At 34.1% G+C, this 21950-nt stretch overlaps 3 protein-coding genes across 5 annotated transcripts; 1 reads left to right on the top strand and 2 right to left on the bottom strand.

The window, feature by feature from the left end:
* Nucleotides 1-3907: 3907 nt before the first annotated feature.
* On the bottom strand, nt 3908-7807 carry LOC129293547 (uncharacterized). Its single transcript, XM_054931560.1, has 5 exons — nt 7567-7807; nt 6764-6922; nt 6512-6684; nt 4478-6431; nt 3908-4383 (listed from the first exon to the last, which is right to left on the bottom strand). Exons 1-5 carry the CDS (start codon nt 7699-7701, stop codon nt 4327-4329), a joined length of 2478 nt encoding a protein of 825 aa, XP_054787535.1. The 5' UTR covers nt 7702-7807; the 3' UTR covers nt 3908-4326.
* A 1478-nt stretch (nt 7808-9285) lies between these two features.
* Nucleotides 9286-13943, bottom strand: LOC129293955 (protein FAR-RED IMPAIRED RESPONSE 1). 3 transcript variants are annotated; one of them, XM_054932104.1, is made up of 7 exons: nt 13758-13943; nt 10576-12677; nt 10417-10473; nt 10164-10232; nt 10008-10076; nt 9851-9919; nt 9286-9736 (listed from the first exon to the last, which is right to left on the bottom strand). In XM_054932104.1, exons 2-7 carry the CDS (start codon nt 12649-12651, stop codon nt 9632-9634), a joined length of 2445 nt encoding a protein of 814 aa, XP_054788079.1. In that variant the 5' UTR covers nt 12652-12677; nt 13758-13943; the 3' UTR covers nt 9286-9631. The 3 variants fall into 3 exon arrangements, with proteins under 3 accessions (XP_054788079.1, XP_054788081.1, XP_054788080.1); XM_054932106.1 differs by having other exon boundaries at nt 10008-10070; XM_054932105.1 differs by lacking the exon at nt 13758-13943 and adding an exon at nt 13217-13751.
* Nucleotides 13944-16146: 2203 nt separating this feature from the next.
* Nucleotides 16147-17791, top strand: LOC129293094 (uncharacterized). Its single transcript, XM_054930899.1, has 3 exons — nt 16147-16253; nt 16478-16690; nt 17347-17791. Exons 1-3 carry the CDS (start codon nt 16147-16149, stop codon nt 17648-17650), a joined length of 624 nt encoding a protein of 207 aa, XP_054786874.1. The 3' UTR covers nt 17651-17791.
* The last annotated feature ends 4159 nt before the right edge of the window (nt 17792-21950 follow it).

The following is a 21950-nucleotide window of genomic DNA, read 5'->3' as shown; positions in this document are numbered from 1 at the left end:
TTACATTCTAGAACCATCATCCCCTGCTAAAAATTACTAATACTTTTCAAGTTTTTTTTTTAATTTGTAATTTAAATAATATGCAATTTCCTTGCTTAAGAATATATATTCTAAATAAATCTTTATATAATATAACTTTTATATATAATATAAAATTTTCAATAAACATATTTCCTCCTAACTCCAGTCTTTTTTATAAGTTATTTTACATAAAAAATTAATTATTAATTACTTTTCTTAAATTTTATTCCTTCATAATTTTTGATAAATTGAGAGTAAAAAATGGATGTGTTCATCGGATGGAACCAGTATACTCTTATTTTGTATCCCATCTTCAAAAATGAATGAAATTAATTTTTTATCTCGTTTCTCATTTTATTTCAAAAGTTATCTTGCCTCATATGAGATTAAGTTAAGATGAAACAAGATTAAAACTTTTTCATAAAACAAACAAAGTGTAGAAAAATTTTTTGAATGAAAATATTTATTAAATTACAAAATTTGTTAGTATGGAAAGCAAAACCACGCAAGTATATAAATTGAACTATTGATTTAGAGTAACTACAATCATCATCAATATATCCTCAACAGTAGTTCCATTCCACCAATCTCACATGGCAAAGTTTTATGTCAACTTACAGTTTTGCACCACGACCTTCATTTACTCTTTCTACCCACTTATCTCACATGCCAAAGCTTTATATAAATGCTGCTGTCTATATTTGCAGCTTGCATTTTCGAGGCCAGTAGTGTGGCCAGGATGAGGAGTATATATTTAATAAAGATAAATTGAGAAAATTTTTAACTAATATTAATAATTTAACTAATGAGAGTTGAGTTTAATAAAAAAAAAGTATTAATCTTAAATAGGATTATTTTTAATAAAAAGATACATATAAATAATTAAAATAATTTAACTATATCTCTTTAATTTTAGTAAAATAATTAATTGTAACTTATCAATAATAACAGAGGAGTATCATTCTAAATATATTTTTATTCGTTCAAATCCTAGTTTTCCTAGATCCATTCTTCTTCTTCTTCTTTTTTCCCCTCGGGCCAACGAAATATGACCAGACCATACCTTTAATATTTCTTCAACTCAGCTTGAGCAAAATGTACAGAGGAGGGGCTAGTATTAAGCGGTATTTTCTGAAGGGAGAGCATCTTCCAGGCACCTCTGGAGTGTTCGTTCAAGACTTCCGAGTAAAGAAGTACAAGGTTTTGCTGATAGGACGGAATACGAGAAACACATCCTGGTATTTCGACTGGGTCAGTTTTCTTGCGAGGCTCCAAAGAAAATAAAGAAAAGGGCGATGAACTTTCCAAGCCACATCATTCGTCTACTCAAACCACTTCAAGTGTCATCACACATGCAAACGCATGTTCATTCAAGCCGTTCGACGCTCAGAGACCCACATTGGAGAGCAGCCAGTCTGGATGTTTTGTGTTTCAGGTTTTCATTCTTGTTGGCAAGTTCATGGTGATACGACTGCCTACAACTCTTCATTGTACTCTTGGCAGTAATGGAGTTTCTTTTCTTACAGGAATCATTACCATGCTTCACACTCCATCGACTCTTTGGTGAGTCTGAATGAAAGGAGATTTAGAAGCACTACCAAGCTAGCATGCTTACTGGGTTCTCTTCGCTGCCACTCGCATTTCCAGTTTCCACAGAACAGCTGGCGGGTTGATCACCTTTTTGTTGCAGTTTTAGTTGTCCTTGTTTGTTGTTTTTCCTTTGTTCTTTAGGTTCTGGTTAGTATGTTCTCTTACACGACTGGATTTTGGGTTTTCACTGCAAGGTGGGGCAAATACCACCTACCATTTCTGAGATTTTTAGCATTTTCAATGGCCTTAACCTATACAAAAGGCTTTAGAATTGTGGATGTCTGTTGTAATTGTGATTGTGCGAACTCTATCTCCACAATCACAAAAGGACAACCATAAATACTACATTTCTTAATATATTATTGATTCTACAAGAAAATTTTTGATTAAAAATTGAGATGTCTAATTTTATTTTTTGTATAAAACAAATAATATGGCTGATTTTTTTAGTGAAGTCAACTTTTAACCTTAATAATGATGTTAATTTGTACTATCAACCTCCCATTACTTGATTGGGATGGTTTCTACTTTTGTTTTATCCCCCTAGGTTTTGTTCCGTATTTAAGCTTACACATTCTTTCATGAATGAAGTTATCCAGTATTACTTGAAAAAAAGTATGTTCTTTTACATTTTAATGTGTTGGGCATAGCTTTCCTTTTTTCTAGAGCTTTAACGTTTGTAATCTTTTTACTTGTTTTTTTAATAAAATTAAATTTGCTTCTTGATTTAAAAAAAAAAACGAAATATACTGGATCCATTCTATTAAAAATCTATCACCCGCCGTTCATAGTTTCTTGCAAATGGAATTCATTTTTAATATCATGTACTATTGCTATTTATATTTTATTATTTTTGTATAATTAATTTCTTACCTAAATAAGGTTTCGAATCATCCATCATCGCTTTATTATCATGTAGGTGAAAACTAATATATCATGAGATAAATGTAACCAAATTGTATATTCACCTATTTATTTTTCTTGCCAGAAACCTATTTATTTTTAGATATATTATATTTATATTTATACAATTAAAATAATAGAAAAAACATATTTTCATTTAATATATTTGATTAAATATGTCTTTTTATATATTATATGAAATGAACGATGATTTATGTGAATTCATTATATATTTAATATTAATATTAATATATTGTTGATGAGACATACTCCCTCCATCTCCATATATAAGACATTTTTAATTGAATGCCGTATATCAATAAAGTTTGTTATTAAAATTGCATAAAATCATAATGATTTTTAAGTTTTGTCCTTAATAATATCACAATTGATATGGTTGTGGTGGGTAAAGCACACAAGTAATACCTCTTTCATTTTTTAAGATAAGACCAAAATTATCTAATTACTTAAAAATATCATTGATACTTCTTATATTTAGAGGCAAAATAAGATTCTAAAAAATATTTTATATAAGGGATAGAAGGAGTAAATACCAAATTTTAACTTCGAGTTTTGAAAAATCATAATTTTGAATCCTTACACTTTGCTCGAATTTTACTATATGTTCTGTACTTTTTTTATGTGTTCTAGGTCCTTATAACACCACTCATAAAGGAATCTACTAGAATTAAAAAATAAAAGTATAAGGACCTAAAAACTATAACAAAACTTGAACAAAGTGCAGAAACTTAAAGCTATGTTTTCTTTAAGTTTTTAACTCACATAATGAATTCTTGATTCCCAATAAATGGAGAAAATATATGTGCTAAAATAGTGAATATTTGTAATATTTAATTTTTTGCATGAACTATTTTAAATAGAGGATTTTTTTTTTTGGAAAAGCAACATTGTAATAGGTTGAGACAAATAAAGTTAAATAATTAAATTATAAATTAAAAAAAAAACTTTCCAAGGAACTAGATTTTTATTTACTGTCCAATTTTACCTTCCTATGTGTTATTGGATGTCAAACACAAGATTTGATTTGCTATAGAAATAACTCTCATGTTAAATAAAATTTAGCTAGATAAAGATTTTAAGTGAAAGGATACAAAAACTCATTGTTTTAAGATTTTTGAGATAAGATAAGATACTAAACCCACATACATTTTTTCATGCATCTTTATATTATAACGCACCTGTTACAAAAACTCATTGTCTCAAAATTTTAAATTAACATAGCTATATTCTTTTTCTCATGCCTCCTCGTATCGTCAAAAGCTCATTGTCTTAAATTTTGAGTTAAAATATGATATTAATTATTAAACACTTATATTTTTCTCTCTCATGTATCCTCAAATTGAAAGCGCCTAGTACACTTGCTATGGATAAGATTTTGAGTGAAAATGTGATATCAAACCCATTTATACACGTCATTATTATCTCTTCCTATTGTAAAGCTTCCGGTATCCCTGTCAACTCTTTGCCTCAAAATTTTGAATTATGATTTCAAGTAAACCTATATTCTCCCTCTGATGGATCCTTGCATTGGAAGGACCTGTTACACCCGCTATTGACAAGGGTTTTTTCATATATGAATGGCATGGAAAGCAATTAAACTACGAACCATTGCTGAGTCAACGTAGTTAGCAATAGGCCAGAACTAACAACTTCAACGAAGAGCTGACTTCTTTCAAAAAAAAAAAAAAAAGAATAAAACAGAGAGAGAGAGAATTTCACCGAAGAAGAAACATACAGTTGATGGTCCTTGCTATTGTTTTTTTTTTTTTTTGGGGGGGGGGGGGCTTTTATTCATATTGCCTTCATCTCTTTCCTCATTGCCTCCTCTTCAGCTTTAATCCAGGCAGCCTAAGCAAAAGTAAAACCAACAGAGTCAAAAAGAAAAAAATAGAAAATCAGTGAAACTTGAGAATATTAGAGGGAAAAGATTTTTAAGACTAACCTTTTCTCGCTCAAGTTTGGAGAGACTAGGCTTCATGGAGTTTCCTAAGCTTAATCCTCCCCATGCTTCTTGCAATTCTCTTTCCCTTTCTTCTCGACGAATCATAGAGTGACTAATTGTGTTCTCTTGTTGCGGCGAAGCAACCATCTTCTCTCTCTCAAGTCTAGGTTTATGTTTAACCAAAATTTGATCCAGACTTCCTTCTTCATTTGTCTGCAGCAAACGGTTGCTTCTTTGACTTCTCGTTACCAACCTTTCTTCTTCTGGCTTGACCTTCATCTTTTCCCTCTCGAGTCTGGATTTATGTTTAATCAAGATCTGGTCGAGACCACCCTCTTCATTTGTCTCTAAATGTGTGTTTCGCTGATTTCGCTTAACTTCGAACCTGTCTTCCTCTGACTTGAGCCTCATTTTCTCCTTCTCAAGTCTGGAGACATGCTTTACTAGGATCTTATCCAAGCTCTCACAATCTGTAGCATTGGTTACTCCCTGATTCTTTCGTTGTCTGTAATTTTCATCATGGCTTCCCTGCGACATGGCCTGAATCTTCTCTCTTTCCAATCTGTGCCCTGGCTTTACCAGAATCTTGTCCAGGCTATCTTTGTTATCTTCAATCCCATCATTCACTCCAACAAATGAAGATGTATCTGCATTGAGTTTACATCCATTTTGCTCTGTCTCAGTACTCGAACGGTTATTTAAATCCAGATTTTCTTTCTCCTCCAATGATCCATCAGAACAAGAATGAGAATTTATTCCACCTATGGTAGTCATATCAGCTTTCTTCTTCAAACTTTTAGTTTCAGTTACCTTCATGCATTTTGCTTCTTGGACTTCCCTTTCAAGTCTGGAGACATGTTTGACCAAGAACTTGTCTAAGCTCGGTACTTCAGCATGATCTTTCCGACGGTTTGGCATTGGCAACCCGAGTGGGACTCTCGAGATTTCCTTTCCAGACTTATTTTTTGCCTCGTTCATGTCTTTTTCAAATTTTGAATAATTCTTGACAAGAATGCTTCCCAAGTCTGGTATGGTCTCAGATGGAGTTCCATCAACAGATTTACGAGGGCCATCCCTGTCTGTCTCTGTCTCTGTCTCTGTCTCATTGCTTCTGCTATTCTTGGCTTCTTGAACCTCTCGTTCAAGTTTAGTCATGCGCTTCACTAAAAACTTATCTAGACTTGGCAATTTTGACTCAGCTTGTTTATTTCTCATTTGCCCGTCCATGACAAAATATGGCTTTCTCGATCCCAATGTAGACATCCTTCTTGCTGGAAAATTTATTCTTGAAGAGGAGCTATGATCTGTAGCAGAGCCCAGTTTAATATTCTGTGCTTCAGCCAAGACAGAATTTAAACCGCAAGTTGCAACTATAGTGGCCAGAGAAGAAAGTTCATCTTCTTGCAAACATTTTAGCCTCTCAATCAGCATGTCCACAAGCTTTATTCTGTTAATTTTTTCGAGAGACTGTCTCCTCCTGCTTTTCCTCTGACTTATCCCAAGAATTGGCATGTTTGAGTCTAACTCTTGACAACTGAAGTCGCTATTTTGAGAGGCTAAATCATGTTCTGAGCCAGACTCAGACTCAAACTCTGACGAGAAATCATGCAAGTCTTGCGAACTATCATCTGTATCTGGATTTTGACTAATTTTTCTCAGAAGTTCTCCGAATTCGTCTTTCTTAAATGAAGGGCAGTTTGCTAGCCTTATGAAAGCAGTTTTGACTGCAGCTGCTACTTCTTTGTCTACCTCAAATTCAGTTTCAAAAGAGGCAGTAACAGTATGGGTGGATGATCCTTCGCTTGTAACAGTAGATGTTTCTATCTGACAACGCTTCCTGGGGCAGTTTATCATGTCATACATGATTACTCCCAGGGCCTGGGCTGCTTCAAAAGCTTCCAATGCATTTTCTTCTGCCTTTGAAAGTTTAGCTTCTGCGTCTTCACTAGGAATCCTGAAAACAATAGAAGGTCAGATAGAGAAATGAGAAGACAATAACGCCTAATCATAAATTCTTTAAGGGAAACATTTTACCTAGCAGCTCTAAGAATCCGACACCAAGAGGCCTCTACCAATGCAGCTCTTCGAGCCTCCATTGCCTTATGCACCGCTTCTTTTGCTGCCATTTTCTCTTTGAGTACTTTTGAATAATGTGGATTAGAACTTCCTAGAGTCTGATCAAGTGTCAAATTCATACCAGCTACTTCCTGAAAAAAGTTAGACACGTTAGCATTTCAATTAGGAAAAAATCTGATTCACTTAAGAATTATGTTTCCGCTGCAAAACCTGCAACATTTCAATTTTTCTCTTCAAGTAGGAGTCCACTTTTTTGCGGGGGAACCAATTGACTGGAGAGGTTTTACGATGAGGAGGCTTTTTAATTTGTGATGAGAACTTGTTAAGAGCACTTGATATTGATTGGCTAGCCTCTCTGCTCAGTTTATTCTGCTCAAAATTTAAAAAAAAATAAAAAAACAAGAACAGCTGGGTGAGACTCAAGCAAACGTTTTGTTGCAAAGCTAAGAAAGCCTGTAAAGGCAAAGAAATCAAGTAAGATCTTCAGAATGTCAATACTAAATGATAATATAATCTGCCAGCAGTATTAGCGAGTATGGTTGTCACTTTTACTTCAAATTCACTGAAATCCAATTATGCCACGAAGTACACAGTAGGACAGGTCATCCCGTGTCTTAAAATAAGTTTGTTATTTGTTTCCTTTCCTTCACTTTAAGCAATGCATTTTGAACTATGAATAAACCATGAATTCAGCTTCCTACTAGTGATGAAAGTGTGACAGATTTTTCTGGTTTAATTATTTCTCGACTCGACTGGGACTTCTTTAAGGCCAAGCCTAAAGACTATAAATAGCTAATCCCACTGTTCCTCCGCTTAAGTTTTGGAATCAGTTCAAACTTGCGACTCTATGGTCATGCATTTAGGGCTTTGAATCCGAAAATTAAACATTAGATTGATTTATTTGTTCAAGACTTTAATTACGATGAATCCAAAAAGCGAATAAGAAAACAATCCGAAAGCACCAGGACACAATGAAATCTTGACAATGTAATTGAAGGAAATAGAAGACTTACCTTCCCAATCTTGGAATTTGCAGAGATGGAGTCGCCGGAATCTTCTTTAATTCGAGAATTGCTAGCAGCCTCGGGATCAGAGCGCTGATTCTCTGACGGAGAGAGACAACCAAGGTCCAAACAGCCAAGATCCATGGCAAATCCTTTCGTAATATTAAAGAGCGATAGAGACGAAAATATGGAAGTGAGGAATCAAAAAAACGAAATCGAAGAGAATGTATGCACGGTGCGAAAATATGAATCGCCGATATGGAAGTGTTTCTAGAGGACAGAATAAGGCCAATCTTTGCTTTTACAAATAAAAACTAGCCGTTACGTTCGTCGCCCCTCACCTTCTAACGGTCCTTTAAATTAATTTTGCTCTTTATTATTGTTTTAATTTTTTTTCCTGTCCATAAGAAGCACTTTCTTTCACAATTATTGTCTTTTGGCCAGCATAATTATAATTGGATAAATTAGTCCACTGGCCCAAAAAAAAAAACCTTATACTCAGAAAATATGAACTAAATTTTTTAAAATTTAAGAGTATGGCACATTGATATGTAAGGAATTTTTTATTGATATATAAAGACTTTATCATTAAAAATTTATAAGAAGTTTATCATTAATATATAATAATATATCTTTTTTTTAACTAAATATTATGTTATATCATTGATAAATATAATAAATCAGTTATAATGCAAAATATAATAAACGTTGAACTGTTCGCTTGATTTAATCTTATAACATTGATTATATTTGCAAAAACTCCATATTAATTTATTATATAGTGGTATGAACTTTGTTTTCAGTAAATATATTCTAAATCTGAAATATATTAATCAAAGATAACGTTACGTCTGTTCCTATTTTTCAGAATTAGTTAAATACTGGAGAAAATAGTTTGAAATAAGAAAAACGCTTGAGGTAAAGTATAAGCTGACGCATTTGCATTGGTTCTAAAAGAGTTGTGGTGATCAAATGGAAAAAAATTTGAATGAGTACTTCATCATTTAAATTAAATAATTCAATAAAATTTTCATAATAATTTACAAATATATTTTTCATATATATATATATATATATATATTCTTCTACGAAGAGAGCCGCAAATCGTGAGGGTGAGAGAGTAGATAGATAATTACTGGATATTAAATTATTAAAATGCACTTGCTGCATTGCCCTAATAGCAATGCACAGGGGAGATGGTGGGATCAATCCCCTGCAGCCTCCTTTCAATTTAAAAAAATTATTAAAATCAAATATGACGTCAATCCTATATTAGAACTTTGAAGATTATCTTGTATTGCTAAAAATTAATTTAGTTTAATAACAAAATTTCTATAAATTTATCTATGTGAAATAAAAAAAATATTTACAGGAAAACTTCTGATTTGCTGGCATTTCTATAAATTGAAAAGCTTAAATTGGGGGGGGGGGGAGGAGAAATTGGTTGCCTTGCAATCCTAAATCATAATAAAATACGAGTATAAACTTTGAGGCATATATCGCAAGAGGAATTGACGCGTAAATTGGTTTGCTTGTGAGGAAACGTTTAGCTTAACATGCACAGATTTTCAGGTGTTACCATTACCACCCGAGTTTAGTTTCTCGTTACTTTCCTTCTTTTTGGGCCTTGGCCTTATCATGTGAAAACAGGAAAAGACATACATATCAGTTTCTTTGCAGGAACGCACCAGATATAGATAGTCTCACTATCCAACATGAATATGGAACTAATGAAACTAAAATGTCTGTTATAAATTACATACACTCCAAAAGCAAAGCCTCTTGGAGCCCATATATCTCTACCCAAATTACAATTTGCACCTCCCATGTATATCATAGGAAGGTGAATGGGACTGCCTTCATATATATACAAGGAAAAGTTTGACTGGAAAGATAATTACAGGAACTTCGATTTAAATTTCAAAATACCTTTAGAAACTGTTGAGCTATATGACAAACCTATTCGTATTGTTGTCAAGATAAATGTTTGTGTCAAGGTTTTTCATTCTCACTGAAGGAAACTTGAAAACCTCCATGAGGAAGCTACCATATCAGTAGTCGGGAGACAAAAATTCTACGTGTTTCTTGAACTGCTGCCATGAAATTGAGCAGATCTCAGATCAGGTTCGTCCTGCAGGGTATATCCAAAAGTAGTTGGTGGACGAAACTCCAACGGCCCCTACATAAACAAAAACAGAGCTAGGAAAATTCAAAATTTCATCATGCTGAAGTAACTCAAATGAATAAATTTCCAAACATTTCCACCAGAAATGAAAAATAAGAAGTACTCTACCAGCCCATGAATGCTTTGCTGAGTCCCGAAAAACCCGTCATGGCTTGGGGTCATAGAATTCAATTGGCCCTACAAGAATATGCGAATCAGATTTAAAATCCTATGTAATCACATTAATTCATAAGTAAAAATTGTAATCATGGCACAGATGACTTACAAGGCCTTGCATGCTCTGTTGATTAACATAGTAACCATCATGAGGAGGCTCCATTAAGTTCAACTGTACCTACCAAAAAAAACCAAGATAATTGGTTAAGCAGTTCATTATTTCTTAAAATACAAGATATATGTAGTGGACGAAAATTGATAATACCAGTCCTTGCACATTTTGCTGGGCACCATAGTATCCATTAAGGGTCATTCCATCCGAGCTAAGGTTATCCTAAGAGAATGAAAGTTACATAGTCAAGCAAATGTGGAATTGAATACAATAGATCTGTTTCCATATTTAATATAATGAGGAAGATATCCATGAATATCTTGGTGCAATTCTTAATAAATTGAATGCTGTCTGTTAAGTCCAGAAAGCCATATCAGATCATAATTGAAACAGAAGTAACACAAACCATTTGCTGCAGGCTGTCTTGTGCATCAACAAGCATCATGTCTGTATCTACTTGTACCTGTATAAGGATTCTCGAATTAATTTCCCCTTTATTGCATGCTAAAAAGCTGAGGTAACAAAAATAAAACATAAATGGTCTACTGCAAAAGTTGGAACTGACCTTTCTTCTCTTAGCTGGTGTCCTCTTTTTAGTTGTTTTTGCAGCAATGTTGACCTGATTTTCTTCTGCTTCACGTAGGGCAAGTGTATTGTTGCTGGTTTCTACATTATTGTTGTTAGAATTATTCACATGTACACAATTCTTCAGGGCATCAACAAGTGCACGGAAAACAACATCATAACTCTCTTCAGATAAGGACCCTTCTTCACTCAATTCAATAGCTCTTTTACACAAGTCATTATAACGTTGCACCCTAGTTTGGATCCTTTCAGTTCCATCTACCATTGATAACCTACATTTTGCATCTTTGGTCCACCTTTTTAAAATGTAGTGAGATGGAATACTTGAACAGCCACAAAGTTGGAGAACATTCAATGCATGCCTACAAAGGAAACCTTTATATTCAAATAATCGACAGAAGCAAGAAACCTCTGAGTTCATCTCATTCCAAGTGACCAAAAACTCTTCCTCCTTTTCACAATCTTGAACTACAAATTTTGCAATGCTTCCATCCCCACCTTCTCTCCTAGGATGACAGCCAACAACACCCAGAACTTCAACTTGGAATTTCTTGAAGATGGCATGTGTATAAACTGTTGACATTTGTTTTTCCCAAGGAGAAGGAGACTTGAGTGCTGGCTGTTTATGCAATGTATCAAAATCTGCAATGGCTTCTTCTTCATACCTATTCTGAAGAATCGTCCCATACTGTTTCACAAAATCTTTAACGGTAATTTTCTTATGAATGTATTTGTCAAAAAAAGAGTTCATACTTTCAGAACGTTGAGCAGTAGACATTCCAGCTAAAAAGGTATCCCCCATATAAGTAGGCACCCATTTTTTCCGGTCTTCATACAATGATTGAAACCATATATCATCCTGAAGTTCAAATCTAGTGACCATTTTCCACCACCTCATGTCAAACTCTTCATCTGTCCAAGACTTAAAAATGCACTTGTTAAACTTTGGCAAGAAATTCTTATACCTATTTATCACCATAGAAAGATTTTCAGGTATCCTATCAAGTACATGCCACAGAGAAAAGCAATGGCGTGCATTTGGGAAGACTTCTTCAACTGCTGCCTTCAAGGCTTTGTCTTGATCTGTGATTATGACTTTAGGAGCTTGCCCACCCATTGCTCTAAGCCATGTCTTCATCAGCCAAACAAATGTTGGTTTAGTCTCATCAGCAACCAATGCACATCCAAGCAACATGGGTTGACAGTGATGGTTCACTCCAACGAAAGGAGCAAATGGTAACTTATCATTGCTTTTGATGTAAGAAGTATCGAATGAAACTACATCATTAAAGCTGACATAGTCACTCCTACTTTTTGCATCAACCCAAAACAAATTTCTCAACCGTTGCTCTTCATTCAAATCAATAGCATAAAAGAAGCTAGGATTTTCCTTTTGAATGTGCTTAAAGTACTCAAGAATAACTCGAGCATCTCCCTCATCCAAAGCCAAATGTTGGCCTCTTTCAAACTGGTAGTTTATGTCACTGAGAAGAGACCCCAAATTATAACAGCCACTAGATTGCTTGGACATTTCAACATACATCTTTCTGGTGCGTTCGCTAACAGCATGCAATATATCAATGTTATTCTTTTCAGCTAACTTCACATTTCTATGAATCCGAAAATGATACGCCAAAGCTGGTAGAAGTTCATGATTATGCTCCTTTATGAATTCATGAATTATCCACTTTCCATCTGACCTTCTCTTCACATGCATGCAGGCTTTGCAATCTGTCTTCTTTACACTTGGCCTTCGACTGCTCCCACTATCTGACTCAGGAGTAAATCCATATCTAGAGCATGCAAATTTGGCATCAATAAATTCTTTGGTTTTCTTTGAACGTCTGCTGTTTTTTATTGAAGTAGTGAATCCCATAGATTTGGCATATTCTTGATAAAATGAATATGCTGCTTCATGAGAATCAAATTCAATGCCCTTGTGTGGCTCAAAATCTCTGTCCCCTTCATACGACAGAACATCCTTTTTAGGATTAACAACAAGATCACCACCCGTGTGATGCACTTCATGCAAAGCATCAACCAGATTTTTACTCATTGCATCAGTATACACTCTGCTCTGGCCTGTTGTTAATATTTCAACAAAATAACATGTTTCATCAGTACAGTGATGAGATTTAGTCATAAAAATTTACAATTTACAATGACACCAGAGGCAAAGGTAAAGAAACAGTGTACAATTAATAGTTAATATTAGTATAGTACACATAAAATAAGGATGTTTCTTATTATAATTGCAATAAAGTTAGCAACAAATCATGTCATAAGCCTCCGAAGCATAATTGATAAATAACAAAATATAAAAATATAAGATTGAAATGGTTCCCCTAGCTTTGGATAAAACTTAGAGTTCCTAAATCATTTTCTATCATGTTGTCAAATGAAAACATAACATGTAGAGAAACTTTTTTAATAAGACTTCACCAAGAGGTGTTGAAGAATTTGATAGTAAACACCTAATATATTGTCCATAATTTTTGTCGTCTTGGTTTTTTGAAACTTTGCAAACTAAATGCCATTTAAGAACAATCAATCAAAAAGACAAAACACTGTTACTGTCAATCCAAAGAACACCACGATTTTATTGATCAATCCACAATTACCTTTCAGGTTTCAACCAAGTATACATCCCACAACCTTCACATCTTCCTTAATCACAAATCACATTTCATCCCAGCTCCTTAGTGTTGACCTCTCATTATTTTTTTCCTCCAGGTTGAATAGGGTTCTCACTTCTCAACTCTTATCTACAATTATCTTCATAGGATGCTGATCATAATCATTGAACTCGGTTCTAAGCTTCTACATGTAACTGCAATTAGGCACCTCCACAAAATGGTAATTTGTCTTCTTCTTGAAATCAATGCATATGAGATCATCGCATCAAATCTTTCTTTATTTCCAAAGATTCCAGACCTCTAAGTCACAGAACTCTGAGTTCAATCAATTTTTCCTCAAAACAAAATGTCAAGTTATATCAATTACTCTCACGTCCCCAGCATATCTAAGCAGCCAGAGCCACACGAAGCAATCACAATTTTCACAAAGCATACGATTCATCATTTCTTTCTTCCCAGACTACACAGATTGCAACAGCAGAAAAACAATAAGAAGATAAGAGGGGGGGGAGGGAGAGAGGAAAACCTCTTGGTGAGTTATAGGCGGAAAGATCCCAGAGCTCTGCAATTTGAAATTTAGGCGAGTGGGAATACCCGCGAGTGGGACGAAACGTCCGGAAATTGGGAGGCTAGGGTTTGGTGCTCACCGTCCCTCACTCGCCAAACAATTATGGATCGGAGAGGAAATCGCCAGCTCCACTCGCTTCACACACTCGCCCGTCTCTATCTCTCTCTCTTGGATTTCACGGCGCGTCGATGACGTGGAACACCCGTTAATTTTTATTTTCATTTTCTATTTTATTTATTATTAATTTCAGGACAATGTCCGTTTTTCCCCCACACGCGTGAGTCAACGGGGAGTCAGGTGACCGTGCCGTGGACGCAGCGCGTGACACTGTAGACAAATTGTCCTGGCTCTAAGTTAATTTTTAAAAATATCTTTATATGATCTGAAAAGGTTGGGACTAACAGAATCTCTGATAATATGATAAATTTAAATTTAAATTTTTATCAAAAAATGTACTCATAACTTTTATAAAATATTTTTAATATAAAAATACATGTGAGTAATAAAAGAATTTTATAATATTTTTTTGGCCATCAAAATTTTTTCAAGGGTTATCTAACCCTGAAATTTCTTTTGGAGGTGAAGTCAATATCCTAAAACATTAAAAGATGCAATGTGATATTTTTCAAAATAACACCATTGTGCCCTATGTTGATAGACCTTGAAGTTTAACTGTCAATTGACAACTCTGGTTTCTTGACTTCCCCCTCTTTCATCTTCCTTCTTCACACACATAATATATATATATATATATATATATCTTTATCGATTCTTCTCCCATCTCTCTTTATCAATTCCTTCTTCATTACTCTCCCAATTCTTCCTCCACCCAACAATCAAAACAAAACCAGTAATTAGGAATGGATTGAAGGTCAATTTTAGGAAGGGGTTAGAAGAAACTTCGAGGATGAAGATGGAGAAGGGGTTAAAGTATTAAGCCTAGATATCGCTATCATCAAAGTTAGTATTGATGGAAGGCTAAAAAACTTGAGTAGGAGATTTGAACCGCAAGGCTGACATCACCAGAGAAGGTGGAGGCAACGGCAATGTTGCTTCAAGAGGTCTTGTCCCTTTATGGCTAGTAGGTAGGACCAACACATCGAGACCCTTCTTGATGTTCCCAAATTCTAGTGGCTTAACAAATCAACCATAATATTGGGTGATTGTAGCCAACATGGTGCTATTTTTCAATGTCCAAGCGAGACCCATTTTGAACTTTGTCTTTGAAATGATGCAACCCATTGAGCAATTATACCCTTTTTCAGGCTTTTAAAACGTTTCAAATGATATTTCTATCGTCATCGAGGAAGAGATCAGTAATCAAAAATTGAGGGGGTTCATCCAACTTAAACCAAGAAAAATTGGTGTTGATATGAGGCTCACGAACCCAAGTTGCTCTTTTAATTTCTGGTTTGGTTTTGATTTTTGTCAACCCCTTGATTTCAGGCTCACGAACCCAAGTTGCTCTTTTGATTGCTGGTTTGGTTTTTCAATAATTCTTTTGATTTATGCTTTTTGTTTGTTCATTACAACCATGATGTTTTGCATTTTGGTTTGATTTTTGGTTTTGATTTCACCGTACCCTATTGGTCTTTATTCCACCTACGTTCTAGCGATTGTTATTTCATTCATGATAGCTGGTGAATGTTTTATTTTTTGGATTTGAAGTTGATCGAAATTCCAGATATTAGTCAAGGAAGATATATGATGAAGGAAGGAAGGAGAAAATGAATTGAATACATGGCCATGATTAAAAGAAAAGATTTCACCTTCAAACCCATGTGGATTGCCTTCAAGGCGTTTAATAGTCAAAAAAGTCAAAATAAATTATCAATGTATTCAAAGTGTCAACTTGAAAAAAAATTGTACCATTTTAAAAAATATCATTAGGATAATATTGTGCCTTTAAATATTTTAAAATGCCATCCAATTGTGCCTCTAAAAAAACTTTTGGGACAAATTTGTATTTTAACTCTTTTTTTTAAATCTAAATTGTCTTTAGCATAATAACTAGCTTACAAATTCAAACTAACTGTAAATCAAATTAAATTTATTAAGCTCATCAATTTTTTAAACATAAATGAGAAATTTGATGTAAATTCAAATTCAAACCCCCATCATCTATCCAAATGCAACATTCCTTCTTCTAAACCAAAAAGACTATATCCTGATTAAGCTTCGAAGCTTCAGAAACGAGACGCGTGATTTCATTCTTTTTTCTTGGCATGCATGAAACTTGGAGGGTCGAAGCTGAAAAAAGGGAAAAGAGAAAAATTAAAGAGAGCGGGTAAAGAAAGAGTGAATAATTCATTGAAGATGTCACGTACAAGGAATACATAATACGTGGATGTATAAAGCTGCTGATAGCTGCGAGCTGCCAATTAATTTAATTAGCATCCGTCGAGTTTTGCCACACTGTTTATTTGATGGAAGAAGCTTCATGGAGATTCCCTTGTAATTAATTAATTAATGCACGCGCATTTCACCCCATAATCAGCTACAACTTGATTATTCCCTCCCCCTTCGGCCCCGACAAAATTCCACTTTCAATTGACACGGCCCCTTTCAATCCATTTCTCTTAAATAAAGCCCCTTTTAGTTTGTCACCGCAGATTAATTTTCACACTTGTCGTCCCCTATGTGAATTTGTGCGTTTCCTCTCATTACTGCTGCTTTAGAACTTATTCTGTTCCTTCCATCCGTAATATAGCTGCATACTACTTGCACGATCCTCATTATAAATACCCCATTAGCCTCTCCCTCGCCAATGATCTTAACAAGTCTTTTGATTTGAGAGACCCTCAGATTGAATCAAAACCAGGCCACACGCTTTGCTTGTTCTTCATGGCAAGAGCAGGTTTATTCACCAAACCAAACTTGCTGCTCCTCAGGTATTTTTCTTCAAATATTTCAATTTCCTCACATGCTTCCCAGACTTCTAAGTTTTAAACTCTTCCAGTGCATATTGCCAATCGTCTATCTCATCTAAGCCTCTATATGTGTTTATTTCTTTTTTTCGGTTATGTTTTCTGGAGATACTATATTGTAACTAAAAGTACTACATATGCTGACCTAGCTTGCTTTTCTTTTTTTTTTTGGTCCACCCAGTTTTTTATTTTAAATTATTTTTTTTAAGTTTCAAAATTTTATAATCAAATTACTCTATAATTTAGTCCTCATATTTAAATTTTATTCCGTAATTTTTTGCTTGGTAAATTTTCTATTTGAAATATTTGATTAAGTTTCGCTAATCTATCCAACTTGATATCATCTTCTTTAAATTTATAATTTTTTTAAATTATAAATTGATTTTTTACAGATTAGAAATAAAGAGATTATCTTTATATTAGATTTACATAATAAATAAAAAATTTATTAAGCATATTAAAATAAAATAACATTAAAGCAAGCCATATTCCGTTAAAGTCTTACAACGAGAATTGAATTAAAAATTACTGAAAGCGAGAGGATGAGTCAGCGTTGTGAGCAGAGCAAGCATAGGAAGGTGATGTAACTGACACAAGGAATATATATTGAAACTGTGAAGGTGGAACAGAGAACAAGCAAAGAGAGGAAAGAGTGGGGTGAGCAAGGTGTACGGGAAAGCCGGAGGAGGAGGAGGCGGCGGCGGCGGCGGCGGAGAAGAAGAAAGGTACGAGATTTCTTCAAGAGGAAGAGGGAACGCAGTGGGAGGAGGGACGACGGCGGTGTGGGTTCCACATTCGAGGACAGGAATATACGTCCCGAAAGGCCAAGAGGGGGTGATGGAGGACGTGCCTGAAAATGCAGCCACTTTCACTCACACTTGCTGGTTCAGAAGTGACCATGACCTCAACTATCCCAACCCCTGATCCCATATCCATGCATCAACCTCGTCTCATATTTCTCAACCAAAATCCCTCCTTTTAATATTATACATGTATGTTTACGCTATGCATCTGTATTATATATCCTCTGTTTTTAAATAATAAATTAGCCCAACAATATGATCATCAAGTAGTTGTGGATTTGAATCTCTGTTCTTATACAAATGTTTTGGTTAATAATTTTTGTGAAGGATACGGTTGAAATATCAAACATTTTTACAAGTTTAATGATCCTAACTATCATTTCTTAAAAAATATAAAATTAATTAATTTTATCCTATAATCAGAACCGGTGATATAGTTATTTGTGGGGCTCAAATCCATTTAAAAAGGGGTATGGCCCCGCCAAAGACATCCAACGCAATTATGTGTCATGCAATGGGTTGACACGTGTATGTTCTCAAAAAAGGACGAGGAGTATGCACTTGAATCCTTAATCTTAAAAGGAACAACCTTCGATTTTCCGTAGCTTTGATTAATAATATTCCCCTAGGAAAATGTAATAAACAAGACAGATTAACTATATTATTCTGCAAAGTTGGGGGTTGTGTGTGTGTGTGTGTGTAATGGAACATCTCTTGGGATTCCTAAATCCCGTAGCCAAAATTACAGCATTTCTTATGGAGCTTTGTATCCGATGCTGTGGCTAATTACCAGACATGCTCTTTTCAAAAGGAAGAGAATGAGCATCTAATTAATTTCCTTCTGATGATCTGGACCAGGAAAGGGAATGAATTCTGGGAATGTAAATATATATCCAAGTGGTAAAATCTATCAGTTCTAGAACTGTTAAGAGGTGGCTGAAGCCTGGTAAGCGGGGTATTTTAAAAAATAAATAAACCAGGTCACAAGAAATTCATGCCAATGATTACAATCAAATCACAATAGACGTCATGAGTAGTCCATACCCATAGAGTGGATCATCAGAAATCCTAGACACAGAATTAAATCACGCAATTATTTGCTTTTCTAAAAATGTAATTAAAATAATTATATTCCAATTCCTTATAACAAAATCCCTGATTTTCATGGTAGCATATCAGACTAGGGGTGGTTATGTGTGGAGTCGTGCTGGACTTGAACGAGTGTCAATGCTTCAAGTGAAGTGTAGACATTAATCTTTAACCCAAATGAGAATTCTGCTAGCATTAGTCATAACATGCAGAGATGATAATGGAATTTTTTTAAGTGGGGCTTTCGCAAAAATGATGTATTGTTCTTTCTATGGCGATTGCCTCTAAACAAGGAATTGTTGTCAGTATGGACGTAAATCATGAGCTACTTGAGTCATGCCCAAAAAGACACTGTCCTTAAAACTATTCCAGCATACTGGGATGACAGATCGACAATTCTTTGAGATTAAACAAGCACTTCCTGCATAACACAAAGGCACAGAACAGCAATGCTAATAAAAAACTCAGACAAACGTAAAAGAGACGAATGCAAAAGAGGAGGAGGAGAATGCCCCGAAAGCTCAAGAGGTTGGCCAGTTGTTCAATTCGAATGCTTGCCTATATATAGGCCAGATCTTGGACTCAAACGTTGGGCATTCAACCACCGGAGTAAAGGCTCGGGTACATACTCATAAAGCAAGTTTAAGCATATGTCTGGAAATGTTGGGGGTTACACGAACGTAAAGCACATTTAAGCTCTTGTTTAGAAACGTTGGGGGGACAAATATGTTTAGAAAATTAATCTAGTTAATGGCTAAAAAATGCTCATGATTTGTTTTCAAACTCCAGATAGCCAAAAATTGAGATTTTCCAGTAAATTAAAAATAATTATTTATTTATTTATTTTGTAAAAATAATTCAATAAAAGGAAATCAATGCCTCTTAAACTCACACGCGGGGGGTAAATCAACTGATTTCAACTGCAATTGTCCTGAGTTGGCCTGTTTTGTGCACGCGAGCTCACTTCGCCTCCAAGCTCATTTTACCAGTCCACTTCATTCCTTAGTATTTATACACTATGAGAGTTCTTCATTTAGACAATATGGGACTTTTAACACACATACTTTTGACACACACACACAACAATTCCTCACATGTGTCAAAAGAATCTACTATCATCTAAGTTATTCATACGAAGGATAATCACTTTAAATTTAGTGTCTATCGACTTGAACTAAATCTAGACTAATAAAACTTAGCACACAAAAAAGTTGGTGTAACTTTGTTATTGAACCAATAGATTTTAAACGTGTACTAGAGGTCTTATTAATTAAATTATACCCTATAATCTCTGTTGTTAACGACAATTTTGCACGTTATCGACTATGCATGCATTTAGTTTTAACAAATGGTCTACAGATTTTGCCACGATCTCATAGGAGTGGCCCCACTCTACATTTGTATAGGTCTTTTCATCAAATATATCTGCAATGAATACACTATCTATAAGGACTATGAAAATATTAAGAGCTTTCGCTTAGCCTCCGTTCAAGGCATTCTAGCACTTTCTCAAGTCATAGGAAGAGACAAAACTTTAGTGCTAACAAAACTAACTAGTGACTCGTTCTTGCCCATTGAACCTTCTTTATGGGATCTCCAATCATAAAAGTTAGGTTGTCATTATTATTAATTTCAAACAGGTTTAAGTTTCATTCCTCTCGACATTTTAATAATAAATTTCTTTCCCAGGGGCTTAGCTAATGAATCTACCAGATTTAACTCTAATCTTACATAATTGATTAAGATGACCCCATCTTTGAGCAGCTACCTTATAATATGATGTCTCAATTGAATATGTTTACTTTTATTATTGAAAGTCTTATTTTTAGCTGTTGCTATTGCAAACTGGTTATCACAATGAAATGACATTGATGGTGTGGGCTTTTCACCTATTGGAATACTTGTTAAAAAATTTTTCAACCACTCAACCTCAGTTCCAACCTGATCTATGGCAATAAATTTAGAATCCCTTAAGGATTTTGTATTAATTGTCTGTTTTGCATACTTCCAGATTATTGCACCACTACTAAGAGTGAATATATAACCACTAGTGGATTTTATCTCTTTTGAATTCAAAATCCAATTAGCATCATTGTATCCTTCCAATACAGTGGGAAATTCATTATACAATATATCATAATTCATGATACCTCTCAAATATCTCAAAACTTTCACCAAAAGCCTCCCAATGTTTACTGCCTGGACAGTAGGTATATCTGCTCAATTTGCCTACAACATAAGCTATATTAGGTCTATATTTTTATTTTTTATTGTTTTAAGTCTCTCTAAAGTTCATATACTTTATTTATAGAGGAACTTAAAACAATAAAAAATAAAAATTTAAAAATCTAAAATATAAAAAAAAAGTATATGAATTAATATTAAAATATGAGTAAAGTGTGAGGATCAAATATTATATTTTTTTATAATAATTTAGCTTCGAAGACATTTTCCTGTAAAATATGTTTCTTAACTTTGTGTTCATAAAAAAAAAAAAAATGTGTATGTGTTCTGCTTCTCTTGTGTTTCTGCCAGTATCGTTTGTACTTATTTGTATGGTTGCCTCTCGTACTGTTCCGTGAAGAAAAAGGTTTTAGTTACGTTTGTGAAAGATCCTGCTCCGTCCGTTAATCAAGGCATGGCCCCACTCATCCCTCTATACTGCTTGATGAGTCGACACGTGTATATTCTTAGAAAACATCGACAATGACGCTTATGGATCTGATGTCAATGAAAGAGAAAATATGCTTTTATAAACAATACTCAATATTTTCGGAAGCGGATTAAATATTAAATCAAAAAGATCAATGATTCAGAATTCATATAATTTAATTGAATTAAATCAATAATTAAATTAATAATATAATAATTAAATTAAAAAAATATATATATATATAATAATTTAAATATAAAAAATAAATATAAAATTATTATTTAACTTAAAAAATTAAATATTTTAAGTTTATCATGATTTAACAAACCACATGATACATTATAACATCAAATAATTAAAAAAATTGATCATTTTTCAAAAAAATTAATAAAAAATAATTTTTTTTTGAACAATTCGGTTCTTGAAATTTGAATCCGATTCCTGACTTGATTTCATTTCCAGATTCGACTGTCGATTCGAAATGGCCCAACCTGACTCAACGTCCAAAACTGTTTTCATATATTGATCGAATCAGAATCTAAACTGGTCGGCAATTTGACCATCTAGTTTGGTTCGATTTTAAAATTATTGACAATATTAGTTAAGAGATTTGTTTTGGCTCTAAATATAGGAGCTCAACCTTCTCTGTCTCCTTTTTTTTTAATCTAAAATATCGTTG

The sequence above is a fragment of the Prosopis cineraria genome, unplaced genomic scaffold (genome assembly GCF_029017545.1).
Source record: "Prosopis cineraria cultivar Desert tree isolate PC_DT_omini unplaced genomic scaffold, ASM2901754v1 PC14, whole genome shotgun sequence".
In the NCBI taxonomy this organism is placed as follows: Eukaryota; Viridiplantae; Streptophyta; class Magnoliopsida; order Fabales; family Fabaceae; genus Prosopis; species Prosopis cineraria.
The sequence above is the reverse complement of the archived record's forward strand: the minus strand, read 5'-3'. Positions and strand labels throughout refer to the sequence as shown.